The 20,277-nt window shown below is 37.0% G+C and overlaps 2 protein-coding genes across 4 annotated transcripts; one reads left to right on the forward strand and one right to left on the reverse strand.

Annotated features, from left to right (window-relative positions):
* Positions 1–2,968: 2,968 nt before the first annotated feature.
* On the reverse strand, positions 2,969–10,857 carry LOC131333602 (mitochondrial intermembrane space import and assembly protein 40 homolog). Of its 2 annotated transcripts, none has more exons than XM_058368211.1 (4): positions 10,572–10,857; positions 7,690–7,721; positions 7,465–7,590; positions 2,969–3,429 (listed from the first exon to the last, which is right to left on the reverse strand). In XM_058368211.1, exons 1-4 carry the CDS (start codon positions 10,693–10,695, stop codon positions 3,244–3,246), a joined length of 468 nt encoding a protein of 155 aa, XP_058224194.1. In that variant the 5' UTR covers positions 10,696–10,857; the 3' UTR covers positions 2,969–3,243. The 2 variants fall into 2 exon arrangements, with proteins under 2 accessions (XP_058224194.1, XP_058224195.1); XM_058368212.1 differs by having other exon boundaries at positions 7,690–7,777; positions 10,572–10,712.
* Positions 10,858–14,420: 3,563 nt separating this feature from the next.
* On the forward strand, positions 14,421–18,341 carry LOC131333655 (lipoyl synthase, chloroplastic). 2 transcript variants are annotated; one of them, XM_058368289.1, is made up of 8 exons: positions 14,434–14,781; positions 14,821–15,103; positions 15,711–15,874; positions 16,467–16,557; positions 16,666–16,823; positions 17,348–17,519; positions 17,768–17,878; positions 18,012–18,341. In XM_058368289.1, the coding sequence occupies exons 1-8, from the start codon at positions 14,603–14,605 to the stop codon at positions 18,099–18,101; spliced, it is 1,248 nt and encodes a 415-aa protein (XP_058224272.1). In that variant the 5' UTR covers positions 14,434–14,602; the 3' UTR covers positions 18,102–18,341. The 2 variants fall into 2 exon arrangements, with proteins under 2 accessions (XP_058224271.1, XP_058224272.1); XM_058368288.1 differs by having other exon boundaries at positions 14,421–15,103.
* The last annotated feature ends 1,936 nt before the right edge of the window (positions 18,342–20,277 follow it).

Here is a 20,277-nt window from a genome sequence, read left to right on the forward strand (position 1 = left end):
CGGAGAAAGTACGTGTTCTGCGTCATTTGTTTGGTGTTTTTGGGTAAACGTGCGTGATGTGTTGTCGCTGTTATGTGGGAAAACGACAAACAAGTGAGGCTTCCCTCCTCCTTGACTTTTTCTATCCAAAACCTTTTTTTGATATTTTTTATTTTCATAACATTTTATTTATTTCATCGCAGTTTTTATGATTAATTATTCGTCTCAACGAAAAAAAATTTAAAAATATACAAATTTGAATCGGTGTTAAAAAAAATTCATATATGAATAAGACGACATTTTAGGCAAAAAAAAAAAAAAACCTAACTGTTTTGTATCTTTTTTCCTCTTTAGTGAACATTTTTTTACTTTTTGTTATATTTTTATACTTTTTAGTCTTCTATTTTCAAGATGAATGATTAATTCATAAAATATTATAAAAAAATTTAAAATACGAGCAAAACACGGAAAAGATATAAAAAAAAAAACGTTAAGAGGAATAGAACCTTTAGTAGTCTTTGAGGTACATCCACGTGGTGTCCCAACACCTTTATCCACATCGTATTTCTGTGGGTTTCATAGAAATGTGTGGTAGATAAAGATTTTGAAAATGATAGGATCCATGACATTGGATTCATGAAAGTGTCCATGATAGAATCTGAACAGTCCAGATTTTATAGTATGTGAATTTGGACCATCCAGATTTTGTCATGGACACTTTCATAGATTCCAGGTTATGTTTTCACCAAAATGTGAAGAGGGTAAGAGTGTTGGGTACTGCAAAATACTACAAAAAATAATAATAATAATAATTTGATCTTTAAGTGCTGAGAGAGCACCGGAAGTTGTGTTTCAGAAGCATCCACGAGGACCACTACCATAAGTGCTGAGAGAGCACCGGAAGTTGTGTTTCAGAAGCATCCACGAGGACCACTACCATATGGGCTCTGTGTATTTAAATTGCTGGATCTGTAAGATGTTTTTGGTAGTGAAAATTTTGTAATTTTTTTTTTGTAGTTAAGAAATTATTAAGTATTTTCGGTAGTAAATAAGTTATTGAGAAATATCAAGTTATTTCCTGTAATAAATATTATTGATAAATTTGTAAGCAGAATTACTGTAATAAAAATAAATTTTGTTGATAATTTTTTTGTTAATAAAAACGAGATGATAAAATACATTATGTTTTTAGTATTTTTTCTCAGGGAAAACGGATAATATGAAGTGGTAGACCCCTCAAAGCACCCATGCCGAATGATCTTTGGAGCAGTTGGCAAATTTTCTGTTAGACTATGGGCATCGATTGTGGTGATTAGGAAAACCACGAGCTCCAAGAAAAGAGGAAGGTCAGAGGCCATTAAAATAAAAATAAAAAGAACCCTGCTATTGGCAAGGAAGGTTTACTGGGATCGTGAAAAAATATGTTTGGACCGAGTAGTTCACCTCTACGAATTCAAAAGTAATACTTATCGATGTCCGTTGGAATTGATTTTTTATAGGTCCTTATAAAATATTATTCAAAATTTTATGGATAATTTTTTAGATTTTTGTGGAATCCGGAATGGGCCCAAACACTTTTTTTCTTACGTGATTCATTGCAAATCTTTATTGCGATTAAGATTTTCGGGGAAAAAAAAAGGAGGTAAGATGAGAGAGAGACGTGGAGTGTTCTATACATGTCGACTACACCAGTTTGGCCTTGTTCAGCTGAGGTTTTTATTTTTAAAGTACTTATTTTTTATTTTATGAGACAAGTCATTCTTTCACATTATATCATTTTTAATTAAAAATAAGTATTTATTTTAATTAGTGGAACGGGACCTTACAGACTTCGACTCGTCCTCCTTATTTTAAGGTAGACATCCTTTCACTTTAGGCTCTCTAGACAAAAAAGCTCATGCTCTTTTTGCCATTATTTTTTAAGTATTTAGCTTCATAATTTTTATTTATTAAGGTGATATCATTAATAATATATATTTCACATAAACTTTTATATATATATTTTAATAATATCCACCACTTTTATCCATTAACATTTTTTAAATGGACACTTATGAAGGAAAAATCCAAAATGAAATATTGAACTCTTATTTGGGAATGGAGAGCATACTATGTACGAAAATTTTAAAATTAAGAGATAGGAGGTTTATAAACTTTTTTCCTTATTTTTTTGTAAGCTACAGGTCATTCTGGTCAACACATAACTTAACTTTCAAGTCAATAAACGTAACTTAACTTTCAAGTCAATAATTAGTTTATTAAAATTTCTCAATGGTTATTAATAATTGTCAGACACTGATAGTCAAGAAAGAGAATAATCAATTTTTTGACGATGAATCTCCATGGTAGATAAGCCAAAATTTTCAAATGAAAACTTACAATTTCCATAACGATTCTTTTTACTTTTTGAGTTCCCTCCCTAGTTCTCTCTTAAATTTTCATGTTTTTCTGGCCTATTTTTATGGCCCCTAAAATCACTCCCCAATTCACCATCCATGTCTTACTTCTTTCATGTTTTCAAAGGTAAAATTGTTGATATTAGTATTGGCCTATTTTATTGCTATAAAATTTGCTAAAAAAATTCCTCAAATTTATTTGATTCTCGGTTGTATCGTGGAGCATTCTCTGCTGCCCAAAAATACTTGTAACAGACAATAAAAACACAAAAAAAATAAATAAATAGATAAATAACTCAATAGATCATGTTCTAATTACCAAAAGAAGATATGAAATTCTAAGCCCAAAAAAAAAAAAAAAAAAAAAAAAACTCGCTCGTTTCACAGTAGAATAGTTTCTATCTTTGTGAGTTTTGTTAGGAAAAACTTGTACTTCATGTAGTTGCTCGAGTCCCTTCGTAAGTGATAGGATCATGTGTAATAAATATTCTTATTCCATCTGTTATCACAAGGGGGTGGCCATCAGTGATGGGATAATGTGTAAACTTCGCCACGATTGATCGGCTCATTAGTCTCAGGGTGACGCAAGGAAATTTTCCGACGAATCTATCTCCCGATAAGGGTGTTTTCTTCCCAAAACCAATTCATCTCCCGATACATTCCCTAACAGGATGTGCATAGAACAATTATACAATTCATACTCTAGCATATATTCTTTACCGGTATGTAAGGAAAGTCTTCGTATCTTATTGGTAAAACGGAGTGCAAAATCCTCTCGACGACAGAATGAAGATAACACCACTGCAATGGAACCGAGAACCTCATGAAAGGGGTTTCCCTGAACTGGAAGAAAACAAAGTAAAACTTCCTAAAGCCTCTGCCTTGGACTTTGGGATTTCGTAGACCATTCCGGCGGGATTATTTTGTACTCTTGGGCTGGCTCTTCTTCCTTGACTTCATCGTCATCGTCTTCTAAAACGTCCTTTGCAAATGCATTGGGATTAGCCTTGATACAACTCTGCAAAGCAACAAATGGATGCACGCAATCCGAGCCCTGCAAGAGAGGGAAAAAAATTCCATACATTAGACACTATTTACGTACTTCTTATAAGGAGTTCTAATGCAGAAGTTCACAGGAACTGTAACACTAAAAAAGATTTATGTCTTATCCAACAGTATAAGAAAAATGCCACTTCCCAATGCGAATAGAAGGATAAAGAGTTGGAGAGTAAGATGGAGGCCAAACCCTCTTCTGCTGCTCTGCATTAGGAAAGTAGTGATTTATTGGTGAAGGACAGATTCATCACCGCAATATACAATTTAGAAGTCCTCAAACCATTACGCTCAGAGACACATATAAGAAAAACAAAAGATAACCAAAAATAATCATAATAGCAAAAGAGAAACGATTGTTGTTGACGCATACTACTCAAAACCAAACGGCGATAAGTGGAAAGGCAGCCCAAGTTCACATGCTAGTTTTTGAGGTTATAATTAACCTATGTGGGATAAGATCCAACTCCGCCTGGTTCATACTTAGAGTCTTATCTTTATTTCTCAGCCGGTCCCAAGCCCGAATAAAGGAGGAGGGTTGTGCGTTAGGTAGCTGACAGTCAGCACGTAAAAAAAACCCGTCAGTTCTTTATGACATGAATCCAAATATGATTACGAGACACGCTAGGGCGTTCCCTTTAAGCGACGCGTTGTGCCTGCCTTCGGGTGCTTCGAAAAATGAGCAAGGGGCGCCACACCGGCGCCCAGGTGTGGTGATAAGTAAGTAAGGGTTCTCACACATGCCTGGACAAGCGCGGGTAAAGAAGCTAGCCCAAGACTACAGGATTCATTTAGCAACTTGGAATATAGGGACATTAACGGATAAGACTAGGGAGCTAGTTGACACCATGCTTAGGAGGAGGATTAGTATAGCTTGCCTTCAGGAGACTAAATAGGTAGGGGAGAAAGCTAGGGAGATAGAGGACACAGGTTATAAGCTTTACTATACGGGTAAGGATAGACATAGAAATGGGGTAGGTATCGTAGTAGATAAACACCTGAAAGATTCGGTAGTTACGGTAACGAGAAAAGAAGATCGGATTATTTTAGTTAAGCTTGTGATCGGAGAGAGTATAATTAATATTATTAGTGCTTACGCACCCCAAGTAGGCTTGGATGATCTTATTAAAGAGCAATTCTGAGAGCAAATGGATGACGTGGTTCAAAGGATACCTTTTGGGAAGAAGCTATTTATAGGAGGCGATTTCAATGGTCATGTGGGAGTGCATAAGCAAGGGTATGAGAAGGTACATGGTGGCTTTGGATTTGGTGACCTTAACGAAGGTGGTAGGAGGATTTTAGATTTCGCGGTAGCTTTTGACCTTATAGTTGGGAATACTCTCTATAGGAAGCGAGATGAGCATTTAATTACCTTTAAGAGTGGAGCTAATAGAAGCCAAATCGACTATTTTCTTGCTCGAGGGGCAGACCGCTTGACATGTAAGGATTGTAAGGTTATTCCCGAAGAGTGTCTAGTAGCACAACATAGACTTTTGGTGTTAGATATTTGTCTTAAGGGGAATAATAGAAGGGAAAGGAAACTACATGCCCACGGACTAAATGGTGGGGCCTAAGAGGGGAGAAACTAGAGGTATTCAAGGAAAGAATGTCTTAAGAAGTACGGTGGGGAGTGAAAGGCGATAGTGACAATATGTGGAATACGATAGCTGACGGTATTAGAAGACTATCAAAAGAAGTTCTTGGCGAGTCGAAGGGAAAATGTCCAATTTCTAAGGAGGCATGGTGGTGGAATGACGAGGTTCAAACCATGGTAAAAGCAAAGAAGTGCTTTAAAAAGTGACAAAAGGACCGGAATGTGAAAAATTTTCAGGGCTACAAGCAAGCTAGCAAGGAAGCTAAGAAAGCTGTTAGGGATACTAAGTTGAAAGCCTATGAGAATTTCTACGCTAGACTCGATAGTAAAGATGGAGAAAAGATTATTTATAAACTTGCTAAGCTACGAGAAAGGAAAGTTAGAGACGTTTCTTAAGTTAAGTGTATAAAAGATATTGATTCGGTGGTGTTGGTGAAAGACGAGGCGATCAAGGATAGATAGAAGTCGTATTTCGATAAGTTATTAAACGAGAAACATGAAGGAGGCTTTGGTGGGGAAGAAGTGTATGTACCTAGTGAGAACATAGAATATGAGTTTTATCGAAGAATACAAAAGTTCGAAGTGGTTAAAGCTTTGAAAATGATGAAACCGGGTAAGGCTCTAAGACCAGATGGTATCCCTATTGAAGTGTGGAAAAGTCTAGGTGACTTGGGGGTGACTTGGTTGACGAAGTTGTTCAACAAGATTATTATGACTAGGAAGATGCTCGACGAATGGAGAAGGAGCACCTTAGTACCTATTTATAAGAATAAAGGGGATATTCAAAGCTGCAACAACTATAAAGGTATTAAATTGAAGAGTCATACAATGAAGTTGTGGGAAAGAGTTATTGAGCATCGCTTGAGGATGGTGACTACGGTGTCAGAGAAACAGTTTGGGTTCATGCCAGGAAGATCAACCATGGAAGCTATCTACCTATTAAGGAGTTTGGTAGAAAAATACAGAGCAAAGAAGAAGGATCTCCGTATGATTTTCATAGACTTAGAAAAGGCCTATGATAGGGTGCCTAGGGACATTATATGGTGGGTTCTGGAGAGAAAAGGAGTGACCAAAGGGTATATCGAGGTGGTTAGAGACATGTATGAAGGTGCCGTCACTACCATTAGATCACCAGTAGCGGAAACAAGTGAATTTCCTATCACCGTAGGATTGCATCAAGGGTCAGCCCTGAGCCCATACCTCTTTGCCTTAGTTATGGATAAATTGACTAGACAATTTCAAGAGGATATTCCATGGTGTATGATGTTTGCAGATGACATTGTCCTCGTAGATGAAACCGCTAGAGGTGTTAATACGAAACTAGAAATTTGGAGAGAAGCATTAAAGTCAAAGGGTTTTCAAATAAGTAGGAGTAAAACTGAGTATATGGTGTGCAAGTTTAGTAGTACCAGTAGTGCGCATGAAGAAAGAGTGATGATCCAAGACCAGGAGATACCAAAGAGTGATCATTTTAGGTATTTAGGCTCAATTATTAGTAGAGATGGAGAGATTGTTGATGATGTGACCCATAGGATCTAAGTGGGGTGGCTCAAGTGGAGAAGCGCTACTGGTGTACTATGTGACAAGAGGGTACCTACAAAATTGAAGGGAATATTCTATGGAACTGTCATAAGATCAACGATACTTTATGGGACAGAATGTTGGCCTATTAAGAAACAACATGTGAGCAAAATGAGTGTAGCAGAAATGAGAATGTTGAGGTGGATGTATGATAAGACTAGACGAGACAAGATTAGAAATGAAACAATTCGTGAGATGGTAGGTGTAGCACCTATAGAGGAGAAGTTGAGGAAATATAGGCTAAGGTAGTTTGAGCATATCTACCGTAGACCAGAAGATGCAGTAGTTAAAAGAGCGGATAGGATAGCTCTACGTAGCAATGTTACGGGGAGGGGTAGACCTAAATTGACATTAGATGCTATAGTGCGTAAAGATATGAGTATAATGAGTCTGTGTGAACAAGTGACACTTGACAGAGTCCAATGGAGGAAACGGATTCATGTAGTCGACCCCAAGTGATTGGGATGTAAGGCTCGGTTTGGTTTGGTTATGTGGGATAAGATCCAACACTCCCTGGCAAATGAGCCCGAACCATGCCTGAGCAGCCAAAAGATCGACTTGGCTTGGCTCGTTTGCAGCCCTACACATTCAATATATGTTCTGCATAACTTATCGTTTGTTATCTGTTTATGTAATTTGGGATGTATGCTTGTGGTGATGTATACAGACGGTATATCTAGTTATATATAATTGAATGTTTCCCCAAAGTGTATGCATCCTACATTTCAGAGGAACAGTGTATCCGCGTCCCACGTTCGTATCCATGCTTCTTAGCTAATAACCCCAAAAGAAATTAAAGAAGCGAGCTTGATTTTCATACAGGTGATCGTCTAATTATTTTCCAATTTCCATATTAATTACCTTTTCTTCGGCAGTGCTCTTCAAGAAACAGAGGAAAGCCCCTGAAAACTGGGTACCACATGGGCCTTTCCGTAAATCAGCTATGCAAGGGCATTCTAGCGCCTTTTGAGCCTTCTCATCAAGAGACTGAAATAGAGATAGTCGGAATTACTCCAGAACAAAGTCCGATGTAAAAGCTTCCATTCAAATTAACATAGCAAGGCTAAATTGCAAAGGTGGACATACCCCATTCTCAGTGTCGCCAAATGCTGCAGCCTCTGCAAATGCAGGATGATAAAAGTTTGTCAAATACACCATCTTTTCCACATTTTATCTGCTTGGAGAAGGAGAATTAAAAGAGACTAGTTGAACAAAAAATCATCAACAAATATTTAGGAAGGAATTGCAAATAAGAAGGTGCTACAATGACTCAAGACCAATGCAAAATATTGATTAGCATCAAGGGTGAATCAAACCCTTCACCCTTAAATATTATAATTTTCAAACTTGGTCCTTCAATTATTAGGGTTTTGTCAACGTGGACTAGCAACTACCTTTAAGTTCTCCATCATAGATCTCACGCGGCATTGAAACAAAGATGAAAATAGGAAAGTGTAGTATTCAAAGGGTATCATAAATTTTTTTTTGACCAGGTTTATAAAAGTGGAATAGTTTGAAGGAAAGAATTAGAGGATATAAAGTTTAATTGCTAAACCAAAAAAATGGGTAACACTTGAAATGTGATAAGTTTATTTACCTTATATAAATGTAATAGGAAAATATGTCATAAGCAATACTAATAATAGAAATATGTTTGGTATGTAGGTGAATAGAGATAATAATTTAAAAGACAAATTGGGTGCCAGACTCTGAGTATAGAAATATCTTAGGAGATATCAAGTAGAACCGACACCATGAGGATGGTGTTCAGCCTTTCATACATAAATTTCTGTTTACTTGTACACAGAAAATAAAAACTACATTACCTCCTTTACATTCACATGTTTCCTATTCTCCTATAAAAAAACTTGTTCAATCGAAATTAGTCTTGTACGTATTGTATAAAAAATTTCACATTTTGTCGGTTCAGCTCAATTTTCTGTCTTTCTCTTCTTGTTTTCAAGTTATTTTCCATTCAAAACTTAAACTTCTTTTCTTAAGTTCTAAGTCATTATTAATTTCTAAACACAACAAAGAAATATACCAGGTTGAGACCAAGAATTGATGCAACAGAATATCATACAAACAAAAATTTATTGATTAAACTAGTCTTAGAAATCTTCATTTTAGTATGAGGGGAAAACTCCCCTTTGTGAGGCTTTCTTGAGTTTGTTTATTTCGCACTATGCGGTTAGATGCTATGGTTGCTGGGCTTATAGAGTGAATTTTTGGACTTTCTTACGTAATTAATTGTCTAGGTTGGCGCAATTCTCACGACACTTGATAATAATCTACTGTGCATTGGCTAAGAAAAGGCAGTACCATTACCATGGGTGAGGTGGTATTGCAGATTGCTAACCAATCCCCCGGCTCCCATAAGATTCACTCTCTTATCCCATCCAAATGTCCAATTTATCTCAGCTCTCCAAAACCATGCTACATCTTACCCCAATCAAACAAAGAAGAAATGCTCCAAAGTATTACTAACGTGCAACATGGCTCCCGAAATCCCATGGCATCGTGTATCCGGTCAAACCCTCCAAAACACATAATAGTGTTCAAACATGTCATAGCAACATCTTTAAGATCATGCAGCGCATCTTTCGGATAACTGAAGTCTGAACTAATGTGCCACCTAGACTCATGACATGGCCGATCCATGGCAATACCTTAAGTCTCCATGTTTCCCGGTATCACATGACATCATTCAGCTTCTATTAAATTCACTAATATGGTTGATCGATCGCTTACTGATACTGCATCCTTTGGATGATTGAAGTTGAAGAAATCAAAAATGCCATGTGGGCCTATATGAGATGTCTAATCAATAGAAATACCTTACAATTTCACATTTTCCACATACTGTGTCGGTAGAGACTATATTCACCTCTTATTGAATTGAGAAGCATGTTTCAGATGGTTCCTATATGACATGTCTGATCAATAGAAATACCTTATGTTTGACAAATTCCGCATTTTTAGAGACAACATTAAGCTCTTCAAGTTACTGCTTTGAATTCAACATGTTTAATTAACCATACACTGCATCCTAAAACATTGAAGTTGAAGCATGATGCCACTGATTGGGCCTATATGACATGCCATGACTATTGACTGGCCAGTTGCAATACCTTGAAACTCTATGTTTATCACATTCGTATCATTATTGACCATGTTAACCTCTTCGAACTTCTTAACACTGTTGATTGGGCATATATTGCATTATAAGCGACTAACTACGCATAGGATTTTCACCATGTATTGCACCACCTAATCAGGTGTATAAATGGAGACGTCCTTTTTGGCGTGAACAACTTTTGAAGCTCCATCACAAAAGTAATTTCCACAATTGTCCCTCCAAAACTATTAGAAAACCCCTCATCAAAACCACTACCCCACCGTCCACATCCGTACTAAAAATGTGGAAACTGTTTCGATGTTTTCCATCCCACTAGTGTGATCAAAGTTGGAGCAAATATTAGCTAAAAATAATACAACATGTCTACCTCTGTCCCAAAGTGTTCGTCCGGTTTGCAAAACAAGGATTTCAATCCAACAAAAATTGAATTTTTTTCAACAATGTACTGCTAGTAGTGTGATCAAAGTTGGAGAAAATGTTAGCTAAAAATAATACAACATGTCTACCTCTGTCCCAAAGTGTTTGTCCGGTTCGCAAAACAAGGACTTCGATCCAACAAAAATTGAATTTTTTTCAACAATGTACTGCTAGATTTCAACGTGTTCTCCTAATTTATTAAAAAAAAGTTCAAACTTTTTCTTGGAAAAATGCGTTGGACAAACATTTTGGTGCCGAGGGAGTAGTAAATAAATAACTGCATGTTTTCCCCTTTTGAAAATCCCATACTTTTAGGTCACGGATCATATTTGTTTACGCATCAATACTGAACATCTGAATAGCTACAGAAAATTCAGAAACGAACAGCAGAAAATGGCGAGGCGAAAGATACCAGCAATTAATGATTCCATGGAAGCCTGTTGTGGTGGTGGTGGTGAAGATGAGGATGAAGAATGGGCCCCTGATTGTTGAAGACGATCGTCGGTAGCAGCGCCGTCGCTTTGGACTTGTCCCATGATCTATTACACGCAACGCAGTCGTCTACATACAGCGGAGAGGAAGAAAAAGGGAGCTTGTACTTCAATGGTTTCAAGTTGCGCAGTGTCTAGGTTTTGGGCGGCTATTGCGAACTCCTTTCTTTCCTCCCTCCCTTGCTGGCGTGCTCTGTTTGGAACCTAAATTAACCGAAAAATTATTTCCGTTGTTTGGTTGGGGAGAGAGAGAAAATAAAATAAAAATTTTAAATTCAGTAAATAGTAATTTTTTTCCTTCTATTTTTCTCCCTTTTTCTTTTTCTTTCCTTTCTTTTCTTTTTCCATATGTTCCAAAGAGAAAATAAAGAAAAAGAAAAAGAAAAATGAGAAAAAAAATTCACCATTTACTGAACTTAAAATTTTTATTTTCTTCTCTCTTTCTTTTCCAATCAAAAAATAGAAGGGAATTTTTTTTATAATTTTCCTTAGGTTCCAAGTAGATAGTGTTTCACTTTATATTTATTTCGTTAACAACAATGTATTTAAAGACTTTTCTAACAATTGAGATGTTTCCTTTAAAAATATTAACTTATCAAGAAAAAAATTAACTCACCCACATCAAAAAATCACATATTTATATGAATATTAGAGAGAGATATTAACACTAAACGGTCCGGTTTGATTCTAACCACGATCCTTAAATTGATAACACTAAAGTTAACGGTTCTTGTTTTTTCAGAACCATAACTTGACCAATGAACCGAAGAACAAGACCAAATAAGACGATTCGGTCTAGATTGAATCGTTTTTTTTTTTGCAGTTATGACAGTTTTATTGAACACCCCTATTTGTTACAATTGGGTCGTGTCGCACCCCCCGATCAAGGTCGGATTAGATGCGGAATTATAGAGCCGTACTAATAGAACAATTAATGTTTTAAGTTTGTTTTGAAAACTTAAAAGAAGTTTAAAAATATGTTCGAGTTGGGCTTGATTTTTAGATAAAACAATCTTGAATGAATTTAAGTCGATTACAAACATATCTTAATGAGTCCGAACGAGTCGTGCATTAGCTCATTCGAATTTGGTTCAAAAGGTTAATGGGTTTGAAAAGTTCCAAAGATTAATGTGCTCGAAAAAAATTTCAAATTTAATTTGTTTGTATAACAAATCAAAATCTTATATAAACAAACCTAAGCTCGAACTCAACTACACAAAATCTTAAATAAGCGAACCCGAGCTCGAACTCAACCAACCAAGATTTGGTTCGTTTATCCGGCCTAGTTGGAGCGGTTCACCAACCAAATTAAGGGTCAAGCTCCTGTCCAGTATTCTTTACTGTCCAGTTCCGGCCAGTCAACCATTTTCCGGTGAACATCGATTTTTTTCAATGATCGGATTCGTTTATATTTTAGATCTCGTCGAGATGCATAACAATATTTAAAATCATGTCTATTGGATATCGTTTAATGCACGATCGGAACACATTTATTTTGGACAAATGGATGAGATTGGTTCCAATCCAGTGTGGGTATGTATTTTTTTCAAAATAGTCGGATTCCGATCGTGTATTGAAATATATCCAATGGACATGATTTTTGGTATAATTATGCATCTCGACAAGATCTAAAATATGAACGAATCCGATTATTGAAAAAAAATCAATTTTCGCCGAAAAATGGCTGACTGACCGGAACTGGACAGTAAAGAATACTGGACAGGAGCTTGACCCGTTCTTGTTTTTTCAGAACCATAACTTGACCAATGAACCGAAGAACAAGACCAAATAAGACGATTCGGTCTAGATTGAATCGTTTTTTTTTTTGCAGTTATGACAGTTTTATTGAACACCCCTATTTGTTACAATTGGGTCGTGTCGCACCCCCCGATCAGGGTCGGATTAGATGCGGAATTGTAGAGCCGTACTAATAGAACAATTAATGTTTTAAGTTTGTTTTGAAAACTTAAAAGAAGTTTAAAAATATGTTCGAGTTGGGCTTGATTATTAGATAAATTGAATGAATTTAAGTCGATTACAAACATATCTTAATGAGTCCGAACGAGTCGTGCATTAGCTCATTCGAATTTGGTTCAAAAGGTTAATGGGTTTGAAAAGTTCCAAAGATTAATGTGCTCGAAAAAAAATTCAAATTTAATTTGTTTGTATAACAAATCAAAATCTTATATAAACAAACCTAAGCTCGAACTCAACTACACAAAATCTTAAATAAGCGAACCCGAGCTCGAACTCAACCAACCGAGATTTGGTTCGTTTATCCGGCCTAGTTGGAGCGGTTCACCAACCAAATTAAGGGTCAAGCTCCTGTCCAGTATTTTTTACTGTCCAGTTCCGGCCAGTCAACCATTTTCCGGTGAACATCGATTTTTTTCAATGATCGGATTCGTTTATATTTTAGATCTCGTCGAGATGCATAACAATATTTAAAATCCTATTGGATATCGTTTAATGCACGATCGGAACACATTTATTTTGGACAAATGGATGAGATTGGTTCCAATCCAGTGTGGGTATGTATTTTTTTCAAAATAGTCGGATTCCGATCGTGTATTGAAATATATCCAATGGACATGATTTTTGGTATAATTATGCATCTCGACAAGATCTAAAATATGAACGAATCCGATTATTGAAAAAAAATCAATTTTCGCCGAAAAATGGCTGACTGACCGGAACTGGACAGTAAAGAATACTGGACAAGAGCTTGACACGTTCTTGTTTTTTTAGAACCATAACTTGACCAATGAACCGAAGAACAAGACCAAATAAGACGATTCGGTCTAGATTGAATCTTTTTTTTTTTTGCAGTTATGACAGTTTTATTGAACACCCCTATTTGTTACAATTGGGTCGTGTCGCACCCCCGATCAGGGTCGGATTAGATGCGGAATTGTAGAGCCGTACTAATAGAACAATTAATGTTTTAAGTTTGTTTTGAAAACTTAAAAGAAGTTTAAAAATATGTTCGAGTTGGGCTTGATTATTAGATAAAACAATCTTGAATGAATTTAAGTCGATTACAAACATATCTTAATGAGTCCGAACGAGTCGTGCATTAGCTCATTCGAATTTGGTTCAAAAGGTTAATGGGTTTGAAAAGTTCCAAAGATTAATGTGCTCGAAAAAAAATTCAAATTTAATTTGTTTGTATAACAAATCAAAATCTTATATAAACAAACTTAAGCTCGAACTCAACTACACAAAATCTTAAATAAGCGAACCCGAGCTCGAACTCAACCAACCGAGATTTGGTTCGTTTATCCGGCCTAGTTGGAGCGGTTCACCAACCAAATTAAGGGTCAAGCTCCTGTCCAGTATTCTTTACTGTCCAGTTCCGGCCAGTCAACCATTTTTTCCGGTGAACATCGATTTTTTTTAATGATCGGATTCGTTTATATTTTAGATCTCGTCGAGATGCATAACAATATTTAAAATCATGTCTATTGGATATCGTTTAATGCACGATCGGAACACATTTATTTTGGACAAATGGATGAGATTGGTTCCAATCCAGTGTGGGTATGTATTTTTTTCAAAATAGTCGGATTCCGATCGTGTATTGAAATATATCCAATGGACATGATTTTTGGTATAATTATGCATCTCGACAAGATCTAAAATATGAACGAAACCAATTATTGAAAAAAAATCAATTTTCGCCGAAAAATGGCTGACTGACCGAAACTGGACAGTAAAGAATACTGAACAGGAGCTTGAAAACCACCCCCCCAAAAAAAAAAAAAAAATTTAACGGGGCAAAGCTTTTCTGGCGACGGAGATAACGATGAGCGCGAAAGTACATACAGCAACTGCCAACGCAAACTCTTGATTACTTCTCTTCCTTTCTTCTTCTTTCTTCTTTCCAAATCATACGATTGATCAAACAAACCCACATTCCCAAAACCAAATCCCTCCAAATTTCGACGAAGTAATGATTCATCACTGCCTATCGATCAAACCTTCGTTCTTCTCCTCTTCTACTTGTGCTCCCAACTCATCAATTCGAATTCCCAAATCTCCTCTCAGCTGTAATCAGCAATGTCACTATAGTAGTGGCACCTTTCCTGCAAGAATTTGCTGCAGTATTAGGTCCGAACCTTCGAATTCGCCGTCATCGTTATCATCGCCGCCTTCAACAAGGGGTAATAGCGGTAGGATCGACGGAGCGAGTCGACAGCGGCTAACCTCGTCGTCGTCGTCAGGATTGGCGGTTACAAGTACGGCGGCGGGTGTGTCGGAGTCGGAAAAAGGTGGGGTTTCTAAGGGAGGGGGCGTGGGGCCCCACACTGGTAGGGATCCGAACGTGAAGAAGCCGGGGTGGCTGAGGCAGAAAGCTCCCCAAGGGGAGAAGTATGAGGAGGTGAAGGAGTCTTTGTCTCGATTGAAACTCAACACTGTTTGTGAGGAAGCTCAATGTCCCAACATTGGAGAGGTATTCATTGCTTTTCCTTTACATTCCTTCATTCTCCTTGTGCTCTCTTCTTATTAAGCTTTTTGGATTGGAAATAACTCTTTAATGGGATTGATTTGAAATACTTCATGTTAAGGATTGTAGCTAAAAAGACAAGTCGGTCTTTTGGTATGCTCTCTTCTTATTAAGCCTTTTGGATTGGAAATAACTCTTTAATGGGATTGATTTGAAATACTTCATGTTAAGGATTGTAGCTAAAAAGACAAAAAGTTGTTTTTTGTCGGTTTTTGGGTCTTTTTTTCGTCGTCGGTCTGGTATGAACGTTTTTCAACTTTGCTCTACATTTTTATACTTTTCCGTTTTCTCTCATTGAGACAAAAAAAATATGATGTAAAATTTTGACCCAAATCTAGTAAAAATGAAGAGAAAACAACCAAAAGGACCGTATAAAAAAGTCCATGAAAAGTTTGGCCATAGGGGCCCGAAGTTACATCTATTCTGCTTTCAATCCATCTTCCTGTTTGATTTCATGGGATACCTTTAATTAACCTCTTATTTTTTGGTTTGGGACCTCAATGGACCCTTTGCTAACCTCTTTAATTCATTCATTTTTGCATGTGTTGGACAGTGTTGGAATGGAGGTGGGGATGGTATTGCCACTGCCACTATCATGCTTCTTGGGGATACTTGCACCCGCGGATGTAGATTTTGTGCAGTGAAAACCAGCAGGAACCCTGCCCCGCCTGATCCCATGGAACCAGAGAACACTGCCCAGGCTATTGCTAGTTGGGGGTATGTATTTTATGTTCAACTTACGAGTTAGGAGTAACTTAGTTTGTTGTTTTAGTGTCAGAAATGCAATTGTTTTGCTCATAAATGCCATGCGTTAGGGTATTTGATCTATTTGAACGGCTCCATTGGACCTTAAAATAAGTTGTCAAAACCCACGTTTGGCCTTGGGTTAAGACTGTAAGAGTATGTAATTGTTCAAGTTACCAAAAGCTTAAGTAGTTAAGAAATGGACCCATCAAAGTATATCAAGCTATTCAACACCCTTCTTCACGTAAAGTCCCGTCTTGCACCCCGTCTTGCACGTGGAGATGCAAATACCCATAGAGAGAGCGAAACAGAATACAAATGGGGAAGTTGATTACAAACAAAGAGACTTGAACCAAATACCTCTCCCAACCTGAGGTCTGATACCCCATCTAGTGAGCAATGGCCCCAATTTGAGAGGTCGTCATCCACTTTTGCAAAGTGTACTCATGATTATACTACTTCTATGGAAAGTACAATTTCAGGTAGTCTACGCTTTACCAGAGAGTAGATCTGTTTGTATGCATTCAAAGATGCAAACTTGTTATTGTTGTTCTCTATGTTGCAGTGTGGATTACATAGTCCTCACGAGTGTTGATCGTGATGATATACCTGATGGTGGGAGTGGCCATTTTGCTGAAACCGTTAAAGCAATGAAGGTCTTTACACTTATCTGTAATGATATTTAATTGCTGAAAAATTCTTGTATGAGCGTGATTTGAATTGGAGTACAAGTCTGATTTGCATCTATTCAACTCTCTTTGCAGAATCTCAAGCCCGATATAATGGTTGAGTGTTTAACATCTGATTTTCGGGGTGACTTAAATGCTGTAGCCACTCTTGTACACTCAGGATTAGATGTTTTTGCTCACAACATTGAGACTGTGAAACGGCTCCAGCGTATTGTTAGAGATCCACGGGCTGGGTGAGTTCTGAAAAATCTATCCCTTAAGTGGTATATGACGCTTCCCGTACTTGAATTTAATATAGCAAGCTTCATCACTCCTTAAAAGCATCAAACTGTGTATTTAGCCTTAGGTGCTTCTGTACTAGCCAATTTCTGCTTTAAATGCTGCGTGTGCCCCCATCAGAAAATTGAACTTTTGACAGACTAGTGGCACACATCTGAAAAAATGTAATTATTTGTTACTGTGCTCGTATGGATGTGCATGTGAGAAAGAGAGGGGAAGCTGGAATGGGCCTTTAAACATGTGCGAAATGAAACTTCTGCTAGTGACTTTCCAAGTTTGTGTTTAAGTTATTTTGATTCAACCGTTACTATCTAATGCTATAAAAAGGTGCTGATCGTATGTTGTAGAAAATAACAAGTTCTTTTCAACAAAAAAAGAAGAAATAACATGTTTTTTTATGACATAAGGTTTAAATTTTATTTGCCGAGAGAAATTATTTTAGTTGACTGCTACGCCTTTTTTATTTATGATGATATAGGTACGAACAGAGCTTGTCCGTTCTAAGACATGCAAAGCACAGTAAGGAGGGAATGATAACTAAATCTTCTATAATGTTAGGCCTTGGTGAATCTGAGGATGAGATCAAGGAAGCCATGGCTGATTTAAGAGCCATAGATGTTGACATTTTGACACTTGGACAATATTTACAGGTGAGCTAATATCCAACTGCTTTCCACCACCAGCTTTACTGTGTTGTGTCTCCTCTTATGGAGAATTTAAGGGAATCTCGAGATCCTCTACCACAGGAGTTTGCAAGGAGAGGATGGGAGGTTCAAATATATTTACAAACTGCTGCATGTGATCTAACCAGTGTGTGTGTGTGAGTTAAAGTCTTGAATTAGTTAATTGCACTGCTTAAATCTTGAGGGCATTAGTGATAAATGCTATTTTTGTGCAGCCAACCCCATTACATCTCACTGTTAAAGAGTATGTTACGCCTGAGAAATTCGCTTCCTGGAAAGAATATGGAGAATCTATTGGTTTCCGCTATGTAGCCAGTGGACCACTGGTAAATTGACCTAATTTGCTTTTTTTTTTTGGTAGAAGGATATGATCTCTGCTTATTCTATTTCCTCGAGGAATTCATCTCGTTTGATTGAAATGGACATATTTCCTTACGTGTTGACTGTTGACTCTTCCAGGTTCGATCCTCGTACAGAGCAGGCGAGCTCTTTGTTAAGACTATGGTGAAAGAAAAGTCAAAAAACACCTCGTCAAATCTGTCACAATAATTTGATTCATTCCCAGGGCTGGCATTCATTTCTTATTAGGGCACTGGTGGATATATACTTTCTCTTTAAAATGCAACTGGAGGCAGACAGCATAAGCACGAGTGAAGCATCTTCCTCTCGATCTGCCTTGAATAATTTTTGCTCAAAGCTTCAAAGAGCACTGTAAAATCTAAAACAGTGCTATTCTGTATACTGTATGAGGATATTACTGTTGGAATGTGCAATTTACTGTTTCTAGAAGCTGTTTTTTCCCCCCCGAAGAGTGATAGAGGCTTACTTAATTTCCTTGTTTATGGAAATTGGAAACTTGTATTGTTTATCGTGGTTTCTGTATTTCAGCATTGAAGGACAGAAAAACCCGGATTTTCCAGTTCTGGAGCAGTTCAGCGTGTAAAAGGTTCGTTGGAGTGGTGCACTTGAGTTGTTTGGCACAACTGAGAGCTTACATTGGGACTTAAAATTACGTTCCTTTCATCGGTTGTATTGAATCGTTTTTATCTGGCTTTGCCTTGTAAGCTTATCGGTGGGCAACAGGCAAACTGCGTTGGAAGGGAGTGCGCAACTAGCAGATGGATAATGGATTGCTGAGTTTTGTTCACTGTTTATTTATTATTTTTTGGTTTGCTCAATACATTCGTGCTTTAGTCAATAGCCGTTTTTTATTTTTTCCAGACTGCTGGTGGTACTGATATATGTTTCTTCCAGTTTGTCTTTTAGTTTGTGGAAAATTTGCTACCCAGAAATTGATTCCATTGTGTGTGGGGGTGTGAGGAACTTGCATGACTCGATATCTAGTTTTTTATTGACATCGTTCCAATTTTATCGGATGCGCGAAACGGATGTAGGTAATCAAGTTTGGAACATGTTCAAGTCTCTTATAATGCAAAATAAGCCAATATTCTAAAATTTGAACATGTTCAAGTTTGGAAAAATCAGAATTGAAAACAGCCTTTAACTAGCACAGTGCTTACGCCACCCCCCCCCCCCCCCCCCCCCCCCAACACCAGCAGCTTAACATGGAAAAGTCAGGGTAGTGCTGTGAAGTCGTGCTGCACAACTTAGAGTTGTCGGATACATGATCCGACAGATCGGATCTCATCTTGATATCGAACAATTGAGAGTCGTTCATTGCCGAGATAAGATCCGAGCCGTCGGATGCACGATCCGATGGCTCAAAGGCGCACACCATTGCACAGCACCATCCCCGGTATGTATATTGGCCAACAAGTTACTCTCTACTTCTTTGTTCTCCAATAAATCTAGAGTATTTTATGCTGTGTTTGGCCCTTAATTTCTGTCACTATGCTGAGTTTCTACTAAATAATTTCTTGTCTTCGCCCTAATGGCAGAAGCCAACTCGTTTTCATTAAAAATAGTACCGTTTAGCCAATTTATGTCTTGTTTGGATGAGTTTTTGAAAATTTTTGGGTGGTTTTTAGGTAATAAGTGTTTTTTGAGTTGTAATATTTTTTTTTTTTCAAATTTGAATCCGAACAAGACATTAGTTTTGAGAAATGACTTGTCTTAAATAGTGTAAAAAACGGACTGAAAAAATAGTGTAGAACACAAGTGCAAAATATCGAAAATACTGTTAGTCATTGTAGAATGTTTTTTTTTTTTTTTTTGTGCTTCTTTACTCCTATCAGGAGAAGGCCAAATATAGTAATAGAGAAAAAGGAAGGATTCTTCTACACAAATTCGAGCTGCGTCTCCTTGAGTTTTTCACAAACTCTCTATATGATACATTTTGCATAACAATGTTGAAGTGCATATGCTTCACTCAATTTATATCGGCTACATCATTTTTGTTTTGAATAATGATAAAAATTTGATTGACAGATAAAAATATTCGATTTCTTCCTATTTTCACTAACCAGCCAACGAAGGAAAACATAATCGTCAAAAGAATAAACGAATAAAGTAAGAAGAAATTGAGACAGGTTTTTTTTATCAAAATCTGAAATAAATACATTTTTTTCGTCGAGGCTCGAGACAAACTAGTCCTCCCTTCGTTCTTAAATAAGTGTCCGACCCGCAAATCTTGGCTTTTAAAAAGATGCATTTTTTTTCGTTACACATAAATCAAAATTTTTAACAAATCAATATATAGCAATGAGTTCTTTTATGTTGTGAAAAAAAATTAAATTTTTTAATGAAAAAAATGCATCTTTTATAA

Source organism: Rhododendron vialii, chromosome 7a (genome assembly GCF_030253575.1).
Source record: "Rhododendron vialii isolate Sample 1 chromosome 7a, ASM3025357v1".
NCBI lineage: Eukaryota > Viridiplantae > Streptophyta > Magnoliopsida > Ericales > Ericaceae > Rhododendron > Rhododendron vialii.